Source organism: Pygocentrus nattereri, chromosome 10 (assembly GCF_015220715.1).
Source record: "Pygocentrus nattereri isolate fPygNat1 chromosome 10, fPygNat1.pri, whole genome shotgun sequence".
Classification (NCBI taxonomy): domain Eukaryota; kingdom Metazoa; phylum Chordata; class Actinopteri; order Characiformes; family Serrasalmidae; genus Pygocentrus; species Pygocentrus nattereri.
The window spans coordinates 847,501-865,000 of NC_051220.1; the positions used below are offsets into that span (position 1 = coordinate 847,501).

A 17,500-nucleotide genomic window follows, 5' to 3' on the forward strand; every position below is an offset into this window, starting at 1 on the left:
CGACGACCTTCAGGTCACAGGGCTGGTTCCCTAGTTTCCTGCCCATGACTGCCGCAGTAGTCTCAGGTTTGGACAGAAGTCAGACGCTTGCAGACCCAAATGAAGTAAAACGTCTTTATTAGCAAAGGCAGATTCCAAAATCAAGGTCAAACAGTCCAGAGTCAGAAGACAAAGGGGCGGCGTGGTGACCGGGGTCCTCTCTGTGTGGACGGTGCATGTTCTCCCCGTGTCTGCGTGGGTTTCCTCCGGGATCTCCGGTTTCCTCCCACAGTCCAAAGACATGCAGTCAGGCTAATTGGACATGCTACATTGCCCCTTGGTGTGAATGTCTGTCTGTCTGCTCTGTGATGGACTGGTGACCTGTCCAGGGTGTATCCTGCCTTCTGCCCGATGACCACTGGAATAGGCTCCAGCACCCAAATAGGTGAGGGAGCTGGCGGAGAGTCATGTGAGGGAGATCTGGGATCACGTGATCAGGTGGGGTGTTCTGGGAAATGGAGTCCGGAGCCTGGGAAGCATTAACAGCGGGACCGGAGGGAGGCGTCACAAGTAGAACTGCTGTGACTTGTACCAGGGCAACACGTGCTAACACACCACCACCACCACGTCAGTGTCACTGCAGTGCTCAGAATGATCCAGTGAGGTCCAGTGCAGACCTCTCTTCAGCCATCATCACCCAGACCATCAACAGCACGCTTAACATAATGGAGTCGCGTTTAGCCAGACCAGGTGTTGGACCACGACTACAGATGAGACTGGGCTGCCCTGTGGAAGGTTTTCAGCGTTCTGTCCCCTGAGTACCTGCATCTCCCTCATCTCCCTCAGACTAACTGCACATATGGAAATGTGGACAGCAGCACATTTCATAGTTTTATTTCATTCACCAAGTTTTTTTTCATAACAGCTGTACATTGGAAACAGTGCAGTACTAGTGCATGTCTTATATATCGCTGTTGTCGGAACAAAACCTCGTATCTCCATTTTTGTCATTTTCAGTTTTTGACATGATTTGAAAATGTCTGTTGGCCTTTACATTGTGTCTAAATTTCATGACTAGGAAAGACGTCCGGTTCCATTGACTTACATTAAAAGTGAAGTAGGTTTTTTTCCTTCTCCTTTGAAGTGTGTGCGTGTGTGTGTGTGTGTGTATGTATATATGTATGTGTGTATATATGTGTGTGTGTGTGTGTGTGTGTATATATATATATATATATATATATATATATATATATATATATATATATATATATATATATATATATACACATACACACACACACACACACACACACACACATTATATGTATATATGTGTGTGTCCGTGTGTGTCCCTAACTAGGTAATGATGTGACAGATGTGATTTTATTTGATGAGAAGAGATTAGGCAATGGTTAAGCGAACACACTGTCATACATAAAATCTCTATTTATTGTATCAATATTATTTTTTTAGTGTCCTGAACAAATATGCATTGACTGCCCATATAAATAGTTTAAATCCAATTTTCTCAGGTGCCTAACCCAGTCTGGCCGGTGTAGGTCATCAGTATGGTGGGCAACTCTAATATGATGTCAGATAAAAATCATAGGTACGCCGGTTATTGTTATTTACAGGCTCCCTATAATAGGTCTAAACCTGTCTGTTGTATGATGCATGCAGTTAGACAGCGCTCCACAGGTATCGATGTTCCCCGTGATGTATATGACTTAATTTATCATGATATGACCACATTGCCCACCCCTAATTCCCACTCAGGACCGTGAGCTTGATTGCATGTGGAAGGACGATGTTACGGCGTTAAGATTGTTCTTGACACTGGCTAATAATCTTTCGCCCTATGCGTACTCTAAATGGGGGTCAGCATGTTTTATCTTCTTTTTTTTGTTCCAAAGTGACCAGTCAGTGTCTGGACAGAGGCCGATGTTGAGTAGAGGCTGATTAGTGTGAATGAGGTGTGGGCCCTTGCCTACTTACTTTGTGAAAATGCTTCGTAACATCAGATGAATGTGTAATCTCCGAGCAGAGATGCTGCTTAGAGATAGCCAATCTCCACTCTGTCTCCAGGCAAAGTGGGAAGATCCTTTCTTTTTTTTTACCCTCTTCTTGGCACACTTCAAACAGTGCGAGGCTAAGCCTTGCTAATTTATGATAGCCGTGACACCAAAAGCAGAATTACACAGGCAGATAAAAACCCAGAAAGCAAATGAGTGGGTAATGAGAATGGCGTGGGTCAGCCTCTTAATTGAATTAAAAGACATCGGACGGGGGAAAAAAAACCCCTGGAGACACCTGCCCAGTTACGACCGCGCCGTAGTGTTTACTTTCTAGCTCTGACAGCGATCTGTCCCGCGCCGAGATTAGCCTGGCACGTGAGTGCAGATTAGCATGGAAGCTGGCCAAAAAGCCACTCACTCTCACATTCGCACGCGCACACCCACCGTTAAAAGGACTCTGCCTTTATTTTGGATGATAAATCAATAAATAAATCCTGATTTTAAAGAGTGAAAAATAATTCTAGGCTGTGCTTTTTGGAAGTCCTTTGTTTTAATTTATGGCCAGGCTCTATTAACAGTGCGTGGTGTCAAAGCAGAAAACAAGAAACGAGAGCCCTTTTTCATCAGCGAGCGTTTCGTTTTTGGTCTTTTGCAGATTTGCCAACAAGCAAAGTCTGTCCAGCTGTCTGTCAGTCTGTCTGGCTAATGGGACTGGACGATCATGGATCAGACCCAGATCGTATTCCATATCATTCGTAGCTGTAATCCATTTGAACACTGAAGAAACTCTACAGCCTCTGAAAATGATAAAATGCTGTAGACACAGTCATGTGCTCACCTGATAATGTCCGATACTCACCAAAAAGTATCTGGTGCTCACCTGATAGTATCTGGGGACCATCTGATAGAATATGTTGCTCACTCAATAGTATCTGGCGCTAACTTGATAATATCTGGTGCTCACATGATATGTGGTGCTCACCTGATAGTATCTGGGGACCATCATGTAGTATATGTTGCTCACTCAGTAGTATCTGGTGCTAATTTGTTAACATCTGGCGCTCACATATGTGGTGCTCACCAAATAGTATCTGGTGCTCACCTGATAGTATCTGGGGACCATCTGATAGAATATGTTGCTCGCTCAATAGTATCTGGCGCTAGCTTGATGATATCTGGCACTCACCAAATAGTGTCTGGTGCTCACAAAAGGTATCTTGCGCTCACCTGATAAGATCTAGTGCTAACCAAAATAAAGCCACCCTTATCTGCCTTAACATCCTTTTATCTTTAAGCCTTTTCCTTTTCCAGTAGCCTTTTTCACCTCACCCAAGCATTTTTACCCAACACCATGGTACAGTAATAACCCAGAAGTTGTTAGGGGGCCCTCTGGCGACCGCTGCTGCTTATGTCGCTTATTAGGTAAAGCCGGCCCTGTCTATCTACCCATCCATTTATTAATCGATCTGTCTAATTATTCATAGTTTGAATGTCCCCATGTACAAGCTTTGGTGAGGAAAGCTCCAATCTTATTTCTGCAGATCTCAGTCCTTTCATTATTTATTTATTTAATTTATTCTACCCTGTATCTGCTGAGGTCTTTTATGAAAGTGCTGGTTTTAGAGGTGAACCCCTAGATTTCATTGATCATTACAGGGTTAAAGGGGAGCTGGGAGAAGAGCTTCTCGAATCAGGCTGGAGACCGCCTTTAAACACTGCGGCCCACACCGTCCATTAAATACCGTCATTAGTGTCTGATCGGGAAAGCCTGGCGTCACTTTACCCTCCGTGTGATGATTAATAAAGTCTGTTTAAATGTAGGGCGGTTATCGGAAGTGATGCTTAAATTATGCTGTGTTTGAAAAGTCATTGCATTAAGTCTCATAGCGTTGCAGGAAGAGCGGCTACTCTTTTTGAAATATGGAAGTGAAAAGAGTGACATTTGCTTCTCCCTCTCTCTCTCTCTCTCTCTCTCTATCTCGCTGTCTCTCTCTCTCTCTCTCTCTCTCCCCCTCTCTCTCTCTCTGTCTCTCTCTCTCTCTCTCTACGTCTCTCTCTCTCTCTCTCTCCCTCTCTCTCTCTCCCACACTCTCTCTCTTCTCTCTCTCTGTTCTCTCTCTCTCTCTCTCTCTCTCCCTCTCTCTCTCTCTCTCTCTCTCTCTCTCTCTCTCTCTCTCTCTCTGTTCTGTTCTCTCTCTCTCTCTCTCTCTGTCTCTCTCTCTCCCTCTCCCTCTCTCTCTCTCTCTCTCTCTCTCTCTCTCTCCCTCTCTCTCTCTCTCTATGTTCTCTCTCTCTCTCTCTCTCTCTCTCTCTCTCTCTCTCTCTGTCTCTCTCTCTCTCTCTCTCTCTGTTCTCTCTCTCTCCCTCTCTCTCTCTCTCTCTCTCTCTCTCTCTCTCTCTCTCTCTCCCTCTCCCTCTCTCTCTCTCTCTCTCTCTCTCTCTCTCTCTCTCTCTCCCTCTCTCTCTCTCTCTATGTTCTCTCTCTCTCTCTCTCTCTCTCTCTCTCTCTCTCTCTCTCTCTCTCTCTGTGTTCTCTCTCTCTCTCTCCTCTGTTACAGGAACATTAAGTGGCCTGGCTCCTTTTAGCAGCTACAGTATTACCCTAACGGCGTGCACTCAGGCCGGCTGCAGAGAGAGCGCGCGCTCCACCAGCCTCACCACTCCGCAAGAGGGTAAAGTCATTTAGAGGGTCCTGACTCGCACATTTCTTTGATGAATAATAAAAGCGCAGAGAGGGGCGCGAATGGTGTCGAGCCATTTGCTCGAAAACTCCAAACTAATTTGATGAGAAAGTGCGTGGCCAGCCTGTAATTGCTCGGTTTTATTTTATTTTTTTATTTTATTCAGATTTTTTCCCCCCTTTTTGGGGGTCTCTGGGTTATAGAGGGTGGATTTAAGAGTGTGTTGGGGGTGGGGGCCGAATGGGCGAATGAATCAAACTCTTTGCCTCTTTTAATTACATGCATCTTTAATAGCTGTAATGCAGATGAATGGCCTTTTTAATTGCTGTTACATTGTTCATGCGAGAGCCTTGTCATTAATGGGAGGCATCTGCAAGATTAATGAAAGCTTTCTTCATTTCACTTCGCCAGAGAAGTAAATCTAAAGACAGTCGGCGGGCTAAAAAGAATTGATTGTATGGCCACAAGTATGAAACGGAGAACCAAGCGCTCCATTTCCACGCGTTCGGCGACGGCGAGGGTGTGCACGGCTGCTCTCGCGAAGGAAACGCTGCGGAGAGCAAACGAGCGCTCTCCTCTCTCTTTCAACTCTTCTGCACTCATTCTTTATTACCGCTGCGTCTGTCTGACTCCACAGGCAAGACAAAGAAGCTTTTTCTGTAGTCTGAGGAGAACAAGTGTCATGTCCATTGACTGAACCCCTCTCCTACATGAAACAGCAGGAATAAAGACAGATTAATTGTCAGCAGCAATTATTTTCTCTGTCTCAGAGCCATTTGCAAATAAAAGTAGCTCTGTTCTGCCCGGCGCTTTAAATAGTTTGAAACATCTCTCTTTTTTTTGGCAGGTTGTGAGTGGAGTGAAATATGTGGGCAGCTTTTCCAGGTCGTGCATTAATCTAAGTTGGGCTAAATTGCCTTGTTTAAGAGATAGTATGACATTGGGGGTCATTGTAGAGTGAAAAAATCAATTTGATGTGGACTTGATTACAAAAAGTGAAATTACTGTATTGATCCTGCGCTTCAGAACTTTGAACATCGGCTCCCTCTTTGATGTAGGCGCTACTTTATTCTTAAAACTTCTCCGTGTTCAAAATGTGTTGTTTAATTCGCCCTGCGACAGAAAGGTGGTCTGTGTCGTGCTGGACTGAAACGTGAAACACGTTCTTATTAATTCCCTCCTTATTAAAAGCCACTAGACCCTGGAGAACCTATTGTAAATATCTCTGGCATGTTTATGTACGACTCGGTTACGTACAGCTTACTTAAATCTGCAAGCTGTGTTAAAAATGAGAGAAGTAGTCAGTCGTCCTGCAAAGCGTGAAATAAAATATTTAGGAGAGATATTTTGACGTTTCAACCGTCCAATTCCACGTTTTGTTGATTTTCTAAGTAAAAACATGTTAACACCTCCTCTACAGGGAAAAAAACTTAAATTACATTTTTCTGATTAACATATTAAACAAATAAACATCCTTTTTATTCAAAATAGTGAACATGGAAAAAAAAAATGTAAAATGTGCCGTAACTTCCACATTTATATATATTTTATTATGCTGAATTAAGCCAATAGACAGTGGTAATAAAACATCAATAAACGTCCAGAAGTGTGTTGCTGTGTAACTTATTTCCACTTAGAAAATCGTCATTTGGGCAAACATTGCATAGAACTGTGTGAGGTCATGGAAGTTTTCCAGCAGGCTTTCATCCCTTTTATCCTTAACCATGTTCGTTTGTTGGACCTACTGTTTTATTGTCCTTCTAGTGTAATGGAATATCAGAACAGCTGACCGTCTGGAAATTCCTTGAAATCCTTTTTTAGGAATACAGAGGCCCAGAGTCTCTCAGCTATATATTGACTTCATGTCACTCCTTTCGTAGCTCCTGAGGAAGTCCTTCCCCCTAATGCAGTTCCACACCCAGACTCTCTCTCTCTGTACTGGGACCCCCCTCAAAAACCCAACGGCATCATCACCCACTTCACCCTGTACAAGGACAGCAAGTTGATCTACCAAGGCAATGACACTGCCTTCAACATCACTGGTAAGTGACCGCTGTCTTTTTTGACCAGACCTTTGTTTTTTTGTCATTAGTAAACAATCTACCTAGTTTAAAGACTAAAGGCCGAGAACTAGACATCAAGTCTGAGTCAAGACTTTCTAGTAGTTAAGATTGACACCAGGACGTATTGAGTCCCATTTCAGCCCTCGCCCCTACCGCTCAGCCCTCAGCCCTCTGTTCTGCATGTTCACGTTCTGGGTGTAGGGCGTCCCGATTCTTGCTGAGATAGAGGGGTGGGGTGAAGTGTTGGGGCTACATGACCCTCCAAACGGAGGTTTTTCAGAGACTCCAAACAGAGAGAGATGAGAAAAACAGAGAAACCGGCGAGACGGAGAACAAGAGACCAGAGAAACCCACAAATGTGAGAATTTCCTCTGTTAAATCACGATCACCACCGTTTTATCTTAGTTTAATGTGGTTTCAGTGGATTTTGGTCGTTTTTCTTCATAACAAGCATAAAAATCACTAATAGCATGCTAATGTCTCGGTAGCTAGCTCGCTAACTTTCCCGTTCCACCTTAAATAGTCCAGCAGTTCTGACACCTGAAGCGCCAGAACGTAATTGCTGCTCCATTTAAGGTGGAACGGGAAAATTCTAACAAGAATCTGGAGAATCTCTGACTTCAGCTTCATATCACTGAAGAATTAGGGGGGTGATACTAAATAACTGCCCCCCTCTTTGAAGGCGTATGATCCCTAAATGTAACTAAAGCCCAGCAGTGAGGAGCTGAACTTTCCCCTCCTCTGCTGTCCCTGCAGACGGGCAGGGTCGCCTACAGAGCGGCGCTAGTAGCTGTTAATGAAGTGATGCTCTTTTATTAGAGGGTCTCATTTCAGAGGAAGATCTCAACCACTGCCCTGTAGCTCAGGAACAAGGGGCGACACTTGAAAACAATGGGTAGGGGCAAAAAGTGGGCTGTGGTGGTAATGCTAGGGGGCCATTGGCCATCAGGGTTTTTTTTTTTTTTTTGGGAAAAATTTCCAAAATTTGAAAAAAAAACTAAAAAACATAATTTTCATGTTGGCTGTTCTGGTTATGTTTATATTTACAGTGCAAGTCAATGTAGAACGTCTCGCTTTTCAGTTATATGGAACTCATTCATCATCGATAAAAAGGAAGGATCCTGAGACGTCGCCTGAGAAAACATGCAGCGCTGAGTCGCGTGTGCTGGGCGTCTGTAAACGAGCAAATGCCACTCTGTGCTGTTTACATACGGTCTCAACAATTTCCCAGGATCCTTTTCCCTGAGCCAGAAATGGAGAGATAAGACAGACAGGCAGACAGACTGAGAGATAGATGATCAGACAGAGAGTCAAAGACAGATAGAGAGACAGACAGAGAAACAGACAGGCTGAGAGATAGAGAGACAGACAGAGAAACAGAGAGGCTGAGAGAAAGAGAGACAGACAGAGAAACAGACAGGCTGAGAGATAGAGAGACAGACAGAGAAACAGACAGGCTGAGAGATAGAGAGACAGATAGAGAGACAGACAGAGAAACAGACAGGCTGAGAGATAGAGAGACAGACAGAGAAACAGACAGGCTGAGAGATAGAGAGACAGACAGAGAAACAGACAGGCTGAGAGATAGAGAGACAGACAGAGAAACAGACAGGCTGAGAGGTAGAGAGACAGACAGAGAAACAGACAGGCTGAGAGATAGAGAGACAGACAGAGAAACAGACAGGCTGAGAGATAGAGAGACAGACAGAGAAACAGACAGGCTGAGAGATAGAGAGACAGACAGAGAAACAGACAGGCTGAGAGATAGAGAGACAGACAGAGAAACAGACAGGCTGAGAGATAGAGAGACAGACAGAGAAACAGACAGGCTGAGAGATAGAGAGACAGACAGAGAAACAGACAGGCTGAGAGATAGAGAGACAGACAGAGAAACAGACAGGCTGAGAGATAGAGAGACAGACAGAGAAACAGACAGGCTGAGAGATAGAGAGACAGACAGAGAAACAGACAGGCTGAGAGATAGAGAGACAGACAGAGAAACAGACAGGCTGAGAGATAGAGAGACAGACAGAGAAACAGACAGGCTGAGAGATAGAGAGACAGACAGAGAAACAGACAGGCTGAGAGATAGAGAGACAGACAGAGAAACAGACAGGCTGAGAGATAGAGAGACAGACAGAGAAACAGACAGGCTGAGAGAAAGAGAGACAGACAGAGAAACAGACAGGCTGAGAGAAAGAGAGACAGACAGAGAAACAGACAGGCTGAGAGATAGACAGACAGACAGAGAAACAGACAGGCTGAGAGATAGAGAGACAGACAGAGAAACAGACAGGCTGAGAGATAGAGAGACAGACAGAGAAACAGACAGGCTGAGAGATAGAGAGACAGACAGAGAAACAGACAGGCTGAGAGATAGAGAGACAGACAGAGAAACAGACAGGCTGAGAGATAGAGAGAGACAGACAGAGAAACAGACAGGCTGAGAGATAGAGAGACAGACAGAGAAACAGACAGGCTGAGAGATAGAGAGACAGACAGAGAAACAGACAGGCTGAGAGATAGAGAGACAGACAGAGAAACAGACAGGCAGAGAGACAGACAGACAGACAGGCTGAGAGAAAGAGAGACAGACAGGCTGAGAGATAGAGAGACAGACAGAGAAACAGACAGGCTGAGAGACAGACAGACAGACAGACAGGCTGAGAGAAAGAGAGACAGACAGGCTGAGAGAAAGAGAGACAGACAGACAGACAGGCTGAGAGATAGAGAGACAGACAGACAGACAGGCTGAGAGATAGAGAGACAGACAGAGAAACAGACAGGCAGAGAGACAGACAGAGAAACAGACAGGCTGAGAGACAGAGAGACAGACAGGCTGAGAGATAGAGAGACAGACAGACAGACAGGCTGAGAGATAGAGAGACAGACAGACAGGCAGGCTGAGAGATAGAGAGACAGACAGACAGGCAGGCTGAGAGATAGAGAGACAGACAGACAGGCAGGCTGAGAGATAGAGAGACAGACAGACAGGCAGGCTGAGAGATAGAGAGACAGACAGACAGACAGGCTGAGAGAGAGAGAGACAGACAGACAGGCTGGCATACAGGCAGACAGACTGAGAGATAAATGGATAGACCGAGAGACAGACAGAGAAATAGATAGACAGACAGACAGACAGACACTTTATTGATCTCGAAGGAAAGTTTGCAGCCAGTATGAGTCACACAGCACAGTTATAATAATAATAATAATAATAATAATAATAATAATAATAATAATAAGGGTGATTCAGTAGAAAATAAGAATATATACATACAAAAAAGCCTGTCTTCAAATACAATTATACACCTAGAAATATACAAACGTGCAGTGACATCCATCCTGGGATGGAGTAACGAGGCAGTAATGACGAGGAGGTGCAGGTAACAGCAGGTAATCACCGCACTGAAGTAAAGTGTCTGTGTATGGATTAATATCACAGCACAAAACTAGCGTTTAATAACATAATTTGCCCTTTATGTAGTAGTTCTTGTTGTAATAATGTACATTAGAGTACATTTAAACGCTGTTCCTGGTCCTGTAGAGTTCCAGGTTCAGAGACGCAGCGTACCGTGACGGCGCTCCTCTTCTGGAATGTGTTTATGAAAGCATCCGGAGTTTAGTTGTGGATACTCTTCTAAAGCCCTGATGTAAATCCACATTATAAGGTGAATGGGTCTGTTTAAAAACCCAGGTCTGTAGCAGCTGAGGTACATTGGTGTGTCTGTTCCCTTACACTCATGTTTACTCAGAAGAAGAGCATGAATAGCGAAAGAAAACAATAAGTGGAGGCGGATTAGCATTTGAAAGAGAAGGGAGCTACCCAGCCCTACCCAGGGGAGGATGCTTTGAGCAGCGTTTAGCTGTCATAAAGAGCAGATGAAACGAAGAAGCAGACAGAGGGGCTCGTCGACACACAGGGGCTGTTTTGGAGGAGCTCTTTGAATCATCACGTATGCAGGAGCACCGAGCAGCCCTGATCTTCTGCATAGCGACTTACAGTGAACTTCCTCGTCTTTAAGGCACAAACGGTGCGACGTGGCCGCAGCAAACCATCTGATCCACAGTGAACTGGGTGGTTTTTAAATGTTGGAATTGCAGCTTTTCTTTGTTTCCATTGACCCTGATGCACATGGCTACTTTTTGGCTACTTTTTGAAAAGTAGTGGCTACTTTTAGCTGCTTTTTGAAAAGTAGTGGCTACTTTTAGCTGCTTTTTGAAAAGTAGTGGCTACTTTTAGCTGCTTTTTGAAAAGTAGTGGCTACTTTTTGGCTACTTTTTGAAAAGTAGTGGCTATTTTTAGCTGCTTTTTGAAAAGTAGTGGCTATTTTTAGCTGCTTTTTGAAAAGTAGTGGCTACTTTTTGGCTACTTTTTGAAAAGTAGTGGCTATTTTTGGCTACTTTTTGAAAAGTAGTGGCTATTTTTAGCTGCTTTTTGAAAAGTAGTGGCTATTTTTAGCTGCTTTTTGAAAAGTAGTGGCTATTTTTAGCTGCTTTTTGAAAATAGTCGCACATTTTTAGCTGCTTTTTGAAAATAGTCGCACATTTTTAGCTGCTTTCAATGCTTGATTGTCAGACTGTTTGTGAATCTCCACCTGACACACCAAACAAGCCCAACTGACTGTGTGAGCAAGACACTGCATTTAATCATGTGCCGCTGCAAATATACAAGAAGTTCACCAGAAAGTGAGTTTAAGTGTAATCAAAAATCAAAGGCGTGATATCCAACAAAAAATTAGACAAAGGAAAGGCAAAGTCAGTCATTCCAGGTTTTCCCAACAAAAGTCAACAAAAAAACCAAACATTTTTGTGCAGATTTGACTGCTAAAATAAAACTGCTCCAATTTAGACTTTTATAGCAAGATACACGGCAGCCATGACATTCAGAGTTGTTTCTTAAACTTCAGCAACACTTTAGCCTTAAAATTCTCATCAGTGACGCTGGCTAACAGCGCAGGACTGTTAATAATAGGAATTGTTTTTTTCCACTTTAGCAAAGTCAGGGCTCTGCAACATGCGGCTCCAAGGTTGAATTGGATTTTTAGGTAAAAATGTTTAGGTAAAAACTATAACACACAGTTCAAACCCAGTTTTCAGAATAAATGGTCTTTAACCCTGGAGTTAATGTAGAACTGCTCATTCTCCCCTTAACCCTGAAGATTGACACACAGACTGCTGGACACACAGCAAGGCAGACATTATTGCCTAGCCAGTAGCTCAGGAAACGGCACAGATTTAAGATGAACATCGATGATTTTGAGACGAACGGACTTGCTTGCGTTTATAAGCACTCAGTTGGTTTCCTTATGCGTTTAATCTGCATCCAGAAACTGTCAAGCACCAAGTCGTGAAGCTGAAGTCACTTCTCATTCGGTGACCCCTTGTTTGAATTGCCCCGTTCCACCTTAAATGATGCAGCAGTGGGCCCCTTCTGGGGCCTCAGGCACCATTTAAGGTGGAATAGGACAATTCAAACTAGAAGACGCTGAATGAGAAGCGACTTCAGCCTCGTTGAGACATTTTCCAAGAAACTGTTCTACTTTTGGAAATGTTTCCTGACTGAGGTGCGAGAAACACGGCTATAGCTGAGATTAAGCTTAAAGCAGATTAAAGCAAAATTATTTAATAATTTATATAATATTTATATTATTTCAGCACATACTGAGGCTTATTTACAGCCACGATGGTCAAACAGATATAAAATGTTGTGGCTCCTGAGGTGGATTCATTTTTGTTCTTCATTTTCTTCTCAACGTTTTGGTTGCGACCCCTGAGCTGAGCCTAGTAGTTCGTTTGATCAAACGGTCTGCGGCTCAGTCTGGATGCCCAGTCGCCACCAGCCCAGTTAACGACCGCGTTCTGTGGTTCAGATTTTGTGCAGATCACCTGAAGCCTCTAGTGGAATTATAGCGAAAATGATCATGACAGCTTCACGAATGTGTAGTTAGTTACAACAAGTAGTGCGTTACTTAGCTACTCGCGCATCCCTGGCACTTACGTATGAATTGTAGCGTTTTAACAAGAGATGGACTGAAGTGTCGGCCACTGAAAATGTCCGCGAATGGCTCTGAGCGGCGTTGATGAGGCCGAATCGTGACCAGACAGCTGGGTCAGAGCATCTCAAGTCAGCAGTGGTGAATACTTGCTGACAGGGATCCGATGAGGGACAAACCACGAACAGGCAACGACACAAACATACATAAACAGAGCTTTTCGACGTCTCTGCCTCTTTATTTTATCCTAACAGTAACGCTTATTCTGAGTCCAAAACGTAAAGGAAATCATGAGAAGAGGATTCGGTGTATTAAATCAGTTCTCACACACACTCGGTAACTTAAGCGTGGAAACGGCTGCCGTCGCCTCCTTTATTTAATCAGTACCCCTGAAAGGCCGAGGCTCTGTTCACTTCTGAGGCGGCACAGTTGTATTACTATATTTCATTCTGCTGGATGAGACAAAGGCCATCAGCCTGCTATTGTTATGTTTGGGCTTTTTTATTCGCTGCTCCCAGTGTGCTCCTGCTGGCCTGGCCTGCAGCAGCAGTAGCAGCAGCAGCCTCTGCTCTTGGCGGCAGTGTGTGAACATCGCACAATGTTTTATTAAAAGGCTCAGGGCTCCTGCCGCTGTTTGACCCCAGGGTGAGAGTCAAGCCTAAACGATGGGGGAGCCCCCAAAAGGCCAATTTACACTCAGGACAGGTATATTCACTCTGAGATGAATCATTCAAATGTCAGCCTATCCCCATCCCCCCCGTCCCCCACACACACCCACCGTGCACACAGGCAGCCATGCACAGTCACACACACACACACACACTCTGACTGTTGGGTAAAAAATGTTTCGGAAAGTGTTAAAAGCTGAATATACTTAACATGTGACTAAAGCTCAGTGCATGGAAAATGTGGAATATCGAGCCAAAGCATTACGAGCACAGATGAAGTGAAAATCGCTGATTATCTCGTAACGTCTCGAGGTCTGAGCAATAGCCGGAAAACGAGTTTTTCACATTCGCCATGTTGGGTACAGGAGAAATGAGCACCCAACACCCTGTTGCCGGTTTGTGGTTTGTCTCTCCTCGAATGCAGTTACTCACCAATGCTGACCAGGAGCTCACAGCAAGCCAAGGCCAAGCCTCTGGAAATACTCATTTGTCAAAGTTGCTCATTTCTCCTGCACCCAAAACACCGAATGCGAGAACTCCCTTTCCGTCAAGTCCTTGGGAAAGACTCCTAATACTACATTCCCTTTCAATTCAAGTCATTCATCATGACAGATGTTAATGTCAAAGCTTGGACCCCCTTTTTCCTTCAGAACTGTCTTAATTCTTCGTGCCACACTTTCAACAAGGTGTTGGAAACGTTCCTCAGAGATTCTGGTTGGTTATTTGAGTTCCTGCTGCCTTTCTATCATCTGGAACCAGTCTGCCCATTCTCCTCTGACCTCTCACATCAACAAGGCATTTTCATCCACACAACTGACCACTCACTGGACATTTCCTCTTTTTCGGACCGTTCTCTGTGAACCCTAGAGATGGTTGAGCGTGAAAATCCCAGTAGATCAGCAGTTTCTGAAATACTCAGACCAGCCCGTCTGGCACCAACAACCACGCCACGTTCAAAGCCCCTTAAATCCCCTTTCTTCCCCGTTCCGGGCGGCCGGGCGGGCGATTGGGCGAGTGAGCGACCGACCGAGCGACCGACCGACCACAACATGGTGTTATTTACAAATTATTCTTATCTTCATAAAAATTCTATATCAGTCAATCCTTACTCTCATTTTAGCACAGCAGGGAATCAGCCATAAGCGTAATTCATCAGTTTCCAGGGTTTTATTTTTCCTTACCGTGGCTCCGTCAGAAGAGGTGTCCACATAGAAAGAGGTGTGGATTTAAAATAATGTGTTTGTTGTAAAAAGCAAAGATCAATGGGTCTCCCGCCTCGGCATTGGCAAATCAATGGGAATACAGGTCTTCATCTCTCGGCCAGATTTAAAATTATAGCTTGCCTGACAGTAATGGTTGGGGCGTCCGTGCGCGGGGAGATAATTTCTTATAACGCGTTTCTAGCTAACGACTGTTGATCCGCTTTCTCGTCCTCCTCATAATGATCACTCTTTCCATTCCACCTCTCTTAGCAGCGAACTGTATGCAAATATACCTCGACAGAAGTCGGAAAACCCTAAGCGCATTTCACACCTAGTTTTTTTAGTCAAGGTTTGAAAGCACCACGCTGGATTTTTCCTTTTGAAAGCTCAGAGCAATCTCAGCCGTCTCTGATCACCTTAAAGAACTTTGCCTTGTACAGATAAAGACGTCTGACTACACGTGTATCACGACCGAAAGCTGAGACACAAAGCAGACGGGGAGGCTTTGAAAGGAATTTCTTTTTTTTATGAGGCGCATCATGTGGCTGGATGTTATTTTCAGTCTCACTCAGTGGGATATGGCGTTCATTGCGGGTTGTGATGAAGGATGAAGGTAAAGGTCTGATATGATAAGAAGCTTCGGAGCTGCGTCTTCGCCTCGTGCATGCGCACACGCCCCGCGCAGTCCAAACCCAGGGATTCCAATTTCTTTCAGGATATCTTAGCTCAGCTTCGCTGGCCGCCCCTGCTGTGATTCTGGATTCTCTCGCTTTTTTTCCCGTCCTCGTTCCTTGACAGTAAAACCACTTTCAAGCGCTTCAAGGAGAGAGCCTCCTTCCCGTCAAGAATGCCCTTTGAAACGTGTCGCTCTCAGCCTGGGTTTGAAAACTCCAGCTTCACCGTACAAGCGGTTAACAGATGAGCTCAGCCGCGTGGAAGTGCAGGCTGGTGTGTGTGTCCTCTGAGGAGGGAGAGGGCCAGCGGGAAAGGGCTGATTATCACAACAACAGCTCCCTGAACCCAAACACGCCCAGACGTTTTAATGTGAAGTGGATTAGACGGCGGTTCACAGCCTGGGCTACGAAACAATTCTAAAAGAGGTTGATTTTTTTTTTTTTAAACACATCCAAAAACACGACTGCTTACTGCTGCACTTTGCAGATGTGGGATTGGGTGAACAGTCGGAATTGCAACTGCTTTCATGCAGAACCCCCCTTTTAGGGGCTCAAAAGTAATTGGACAGTTGGCGGCTTGATTTCAAGCATGGTTTTTGCATTTAAAATCTGCAGCTGCGTTGTTTAGCACTGTAGTGTATATTTTAACTTGGTTGTTCTGTTAACTTTTTAAATTTTAAGGCAACTTTATTGCTTTAAGTATCTCAAAATACCCTGATATTATATTTGTGCCATATTCCCAACCTGTGCTCATACCCACAATACTAATCCATCAGAATAAAGGCCTCGCCAGAGTCGACCGAGTCCAGGTGTTCAGCGTCACATCCAGAGGTTGGCTTCAAAATATATATGAGTGCTGCAGAGGTTGAAGAAGTGGGAGGTCAGCTTGTCAGTGTTCAGACCATACGCCGCACACTGCATCAACTTGGTCTCCATGGCTGTCATCCCAGAAGGAAGCCTCTTCTGAAGGCCGGAAACAGTTTGCTGAAGACGAGCAGTCCAAGAGCATGGATTACTGGAACTGTGTCCTGTGGTCTGACAAGACTAAGATAAACTTGTTTGGCTCAGATGGTGTCCAGCATGTGTGGTGGTGCCCTGGTGAGGAGCACCAAGACTACTGTCTCTTGCCGACAGTCAAGCATGGTGGTGGTAGCATCAGGGTCTGGAGCTGCATGAGTGCTGCCGGCACTCGGGAGCTGCGGTTCACTGAGGGGAAACATGAATTCGACCATGTACTGTGATGTTCTGAAGCAGATCCTGATCCCCTCCCTTTGGAAACTGAGCTGCATGGCAGTTTTCCAACTCGACAATGACCCAAACACACCTCCAAGATGACCACTGCCCTGCTGAAAGTAAAGGTGATGGACTGGCCAAGTATGTCTCCACAGCTAAACCCAACTGAGCACCTGTGGGGCTTCCTCAAGTGGGAGGAGGAGGAGGGCAAGGTGTCTAACATCCACCAGCTCCGTGATGTCATCATGGAGGAGTGGAAGAGGATTCCAGTAGCAGCCTGTGCAGCTCTGGTGAATTCCATGCCCACGATGGTTCAGGCAGTGCAAGATAATAATGGTGGTCACACAAAATAGTGACACTGAGCCCAATCTGGACACGTTCACTGTGAGGTGGACTCACTTGTGCTGCCAGCTGTTTAGACATTAATGTCTGTGTGTTGTTCTTTTCAGAGGACAGTGAATCTGCACTGCTATACAAGCTGCACACTGACCACTTTAACTTATATCAGAGTTTCAGTTCTACAGTGACGTCCCATCAAAAGATAGAATAACACATCTGCAGAAATGTGAGGGGCGTAGTCACTTTCATGAGATACAGTTTAATGTGACAAGAGATGTTGTTTAATGTGCTTCCACTGCATGTAGTCAATGGAATATACCCCTCACACCCAAAGGCAGTGTCCTATATGAAGACACCAGCTGCAGTTTGCAAGAACATTTTTATTTTTGAAGTATTATGTGTAACATTTTAGTCTTTACAGGTGTGTAGAGTTTAATATTGTGTCTGAGCAGTTTTGTTCCCCATCAGTTCAGTTTGTAAACATGTTTATGATGATGAATACATACTTATTACATGAGCTGTATGCATGTGTATTTGACCGCCGTGCTCTGTGTGTGTTCAGATCTAGGTGTGTACACTCCACACAAGCTGCTGCTGAGTGCCTGCACTGAGGCTGGCTGCACGAACAGCTCTGCGGTCACACTCTTTAC

General features: G+C 44.7%; 1 protein-coding gene across 1 annotated transcript in view; it reads left to right on the plus strand.

Annotated features, from left to right (window-relative positions):
* Positions 1-17,500, plus strand: part of ush2a (Usher syndrome 2A (autosomal recessive, mild)) — a 387,029-nt gene that overhangs the window by 135,758 nt on the left and 233,771 nt on the right. The window contains exons 31-33 of the mRNA XM_037541699.1: positions 4,553-4,666; positions 6,556-6,717; positions 17,413-17,500. The exon at positions 17,413-17,500 is cut by the window's right edge and continues 72 nt beyond it. Coding sequence (XP_037397596.1) covers positions 4,553-4,666; positions 6,556-6,717; positions 17,413-17,500 — 364 coding nt within the window. The remainder of the gene's footprint in view (positions 1-4,552; positions 4,667-6,555; positions 6,718-17,412) is intronic.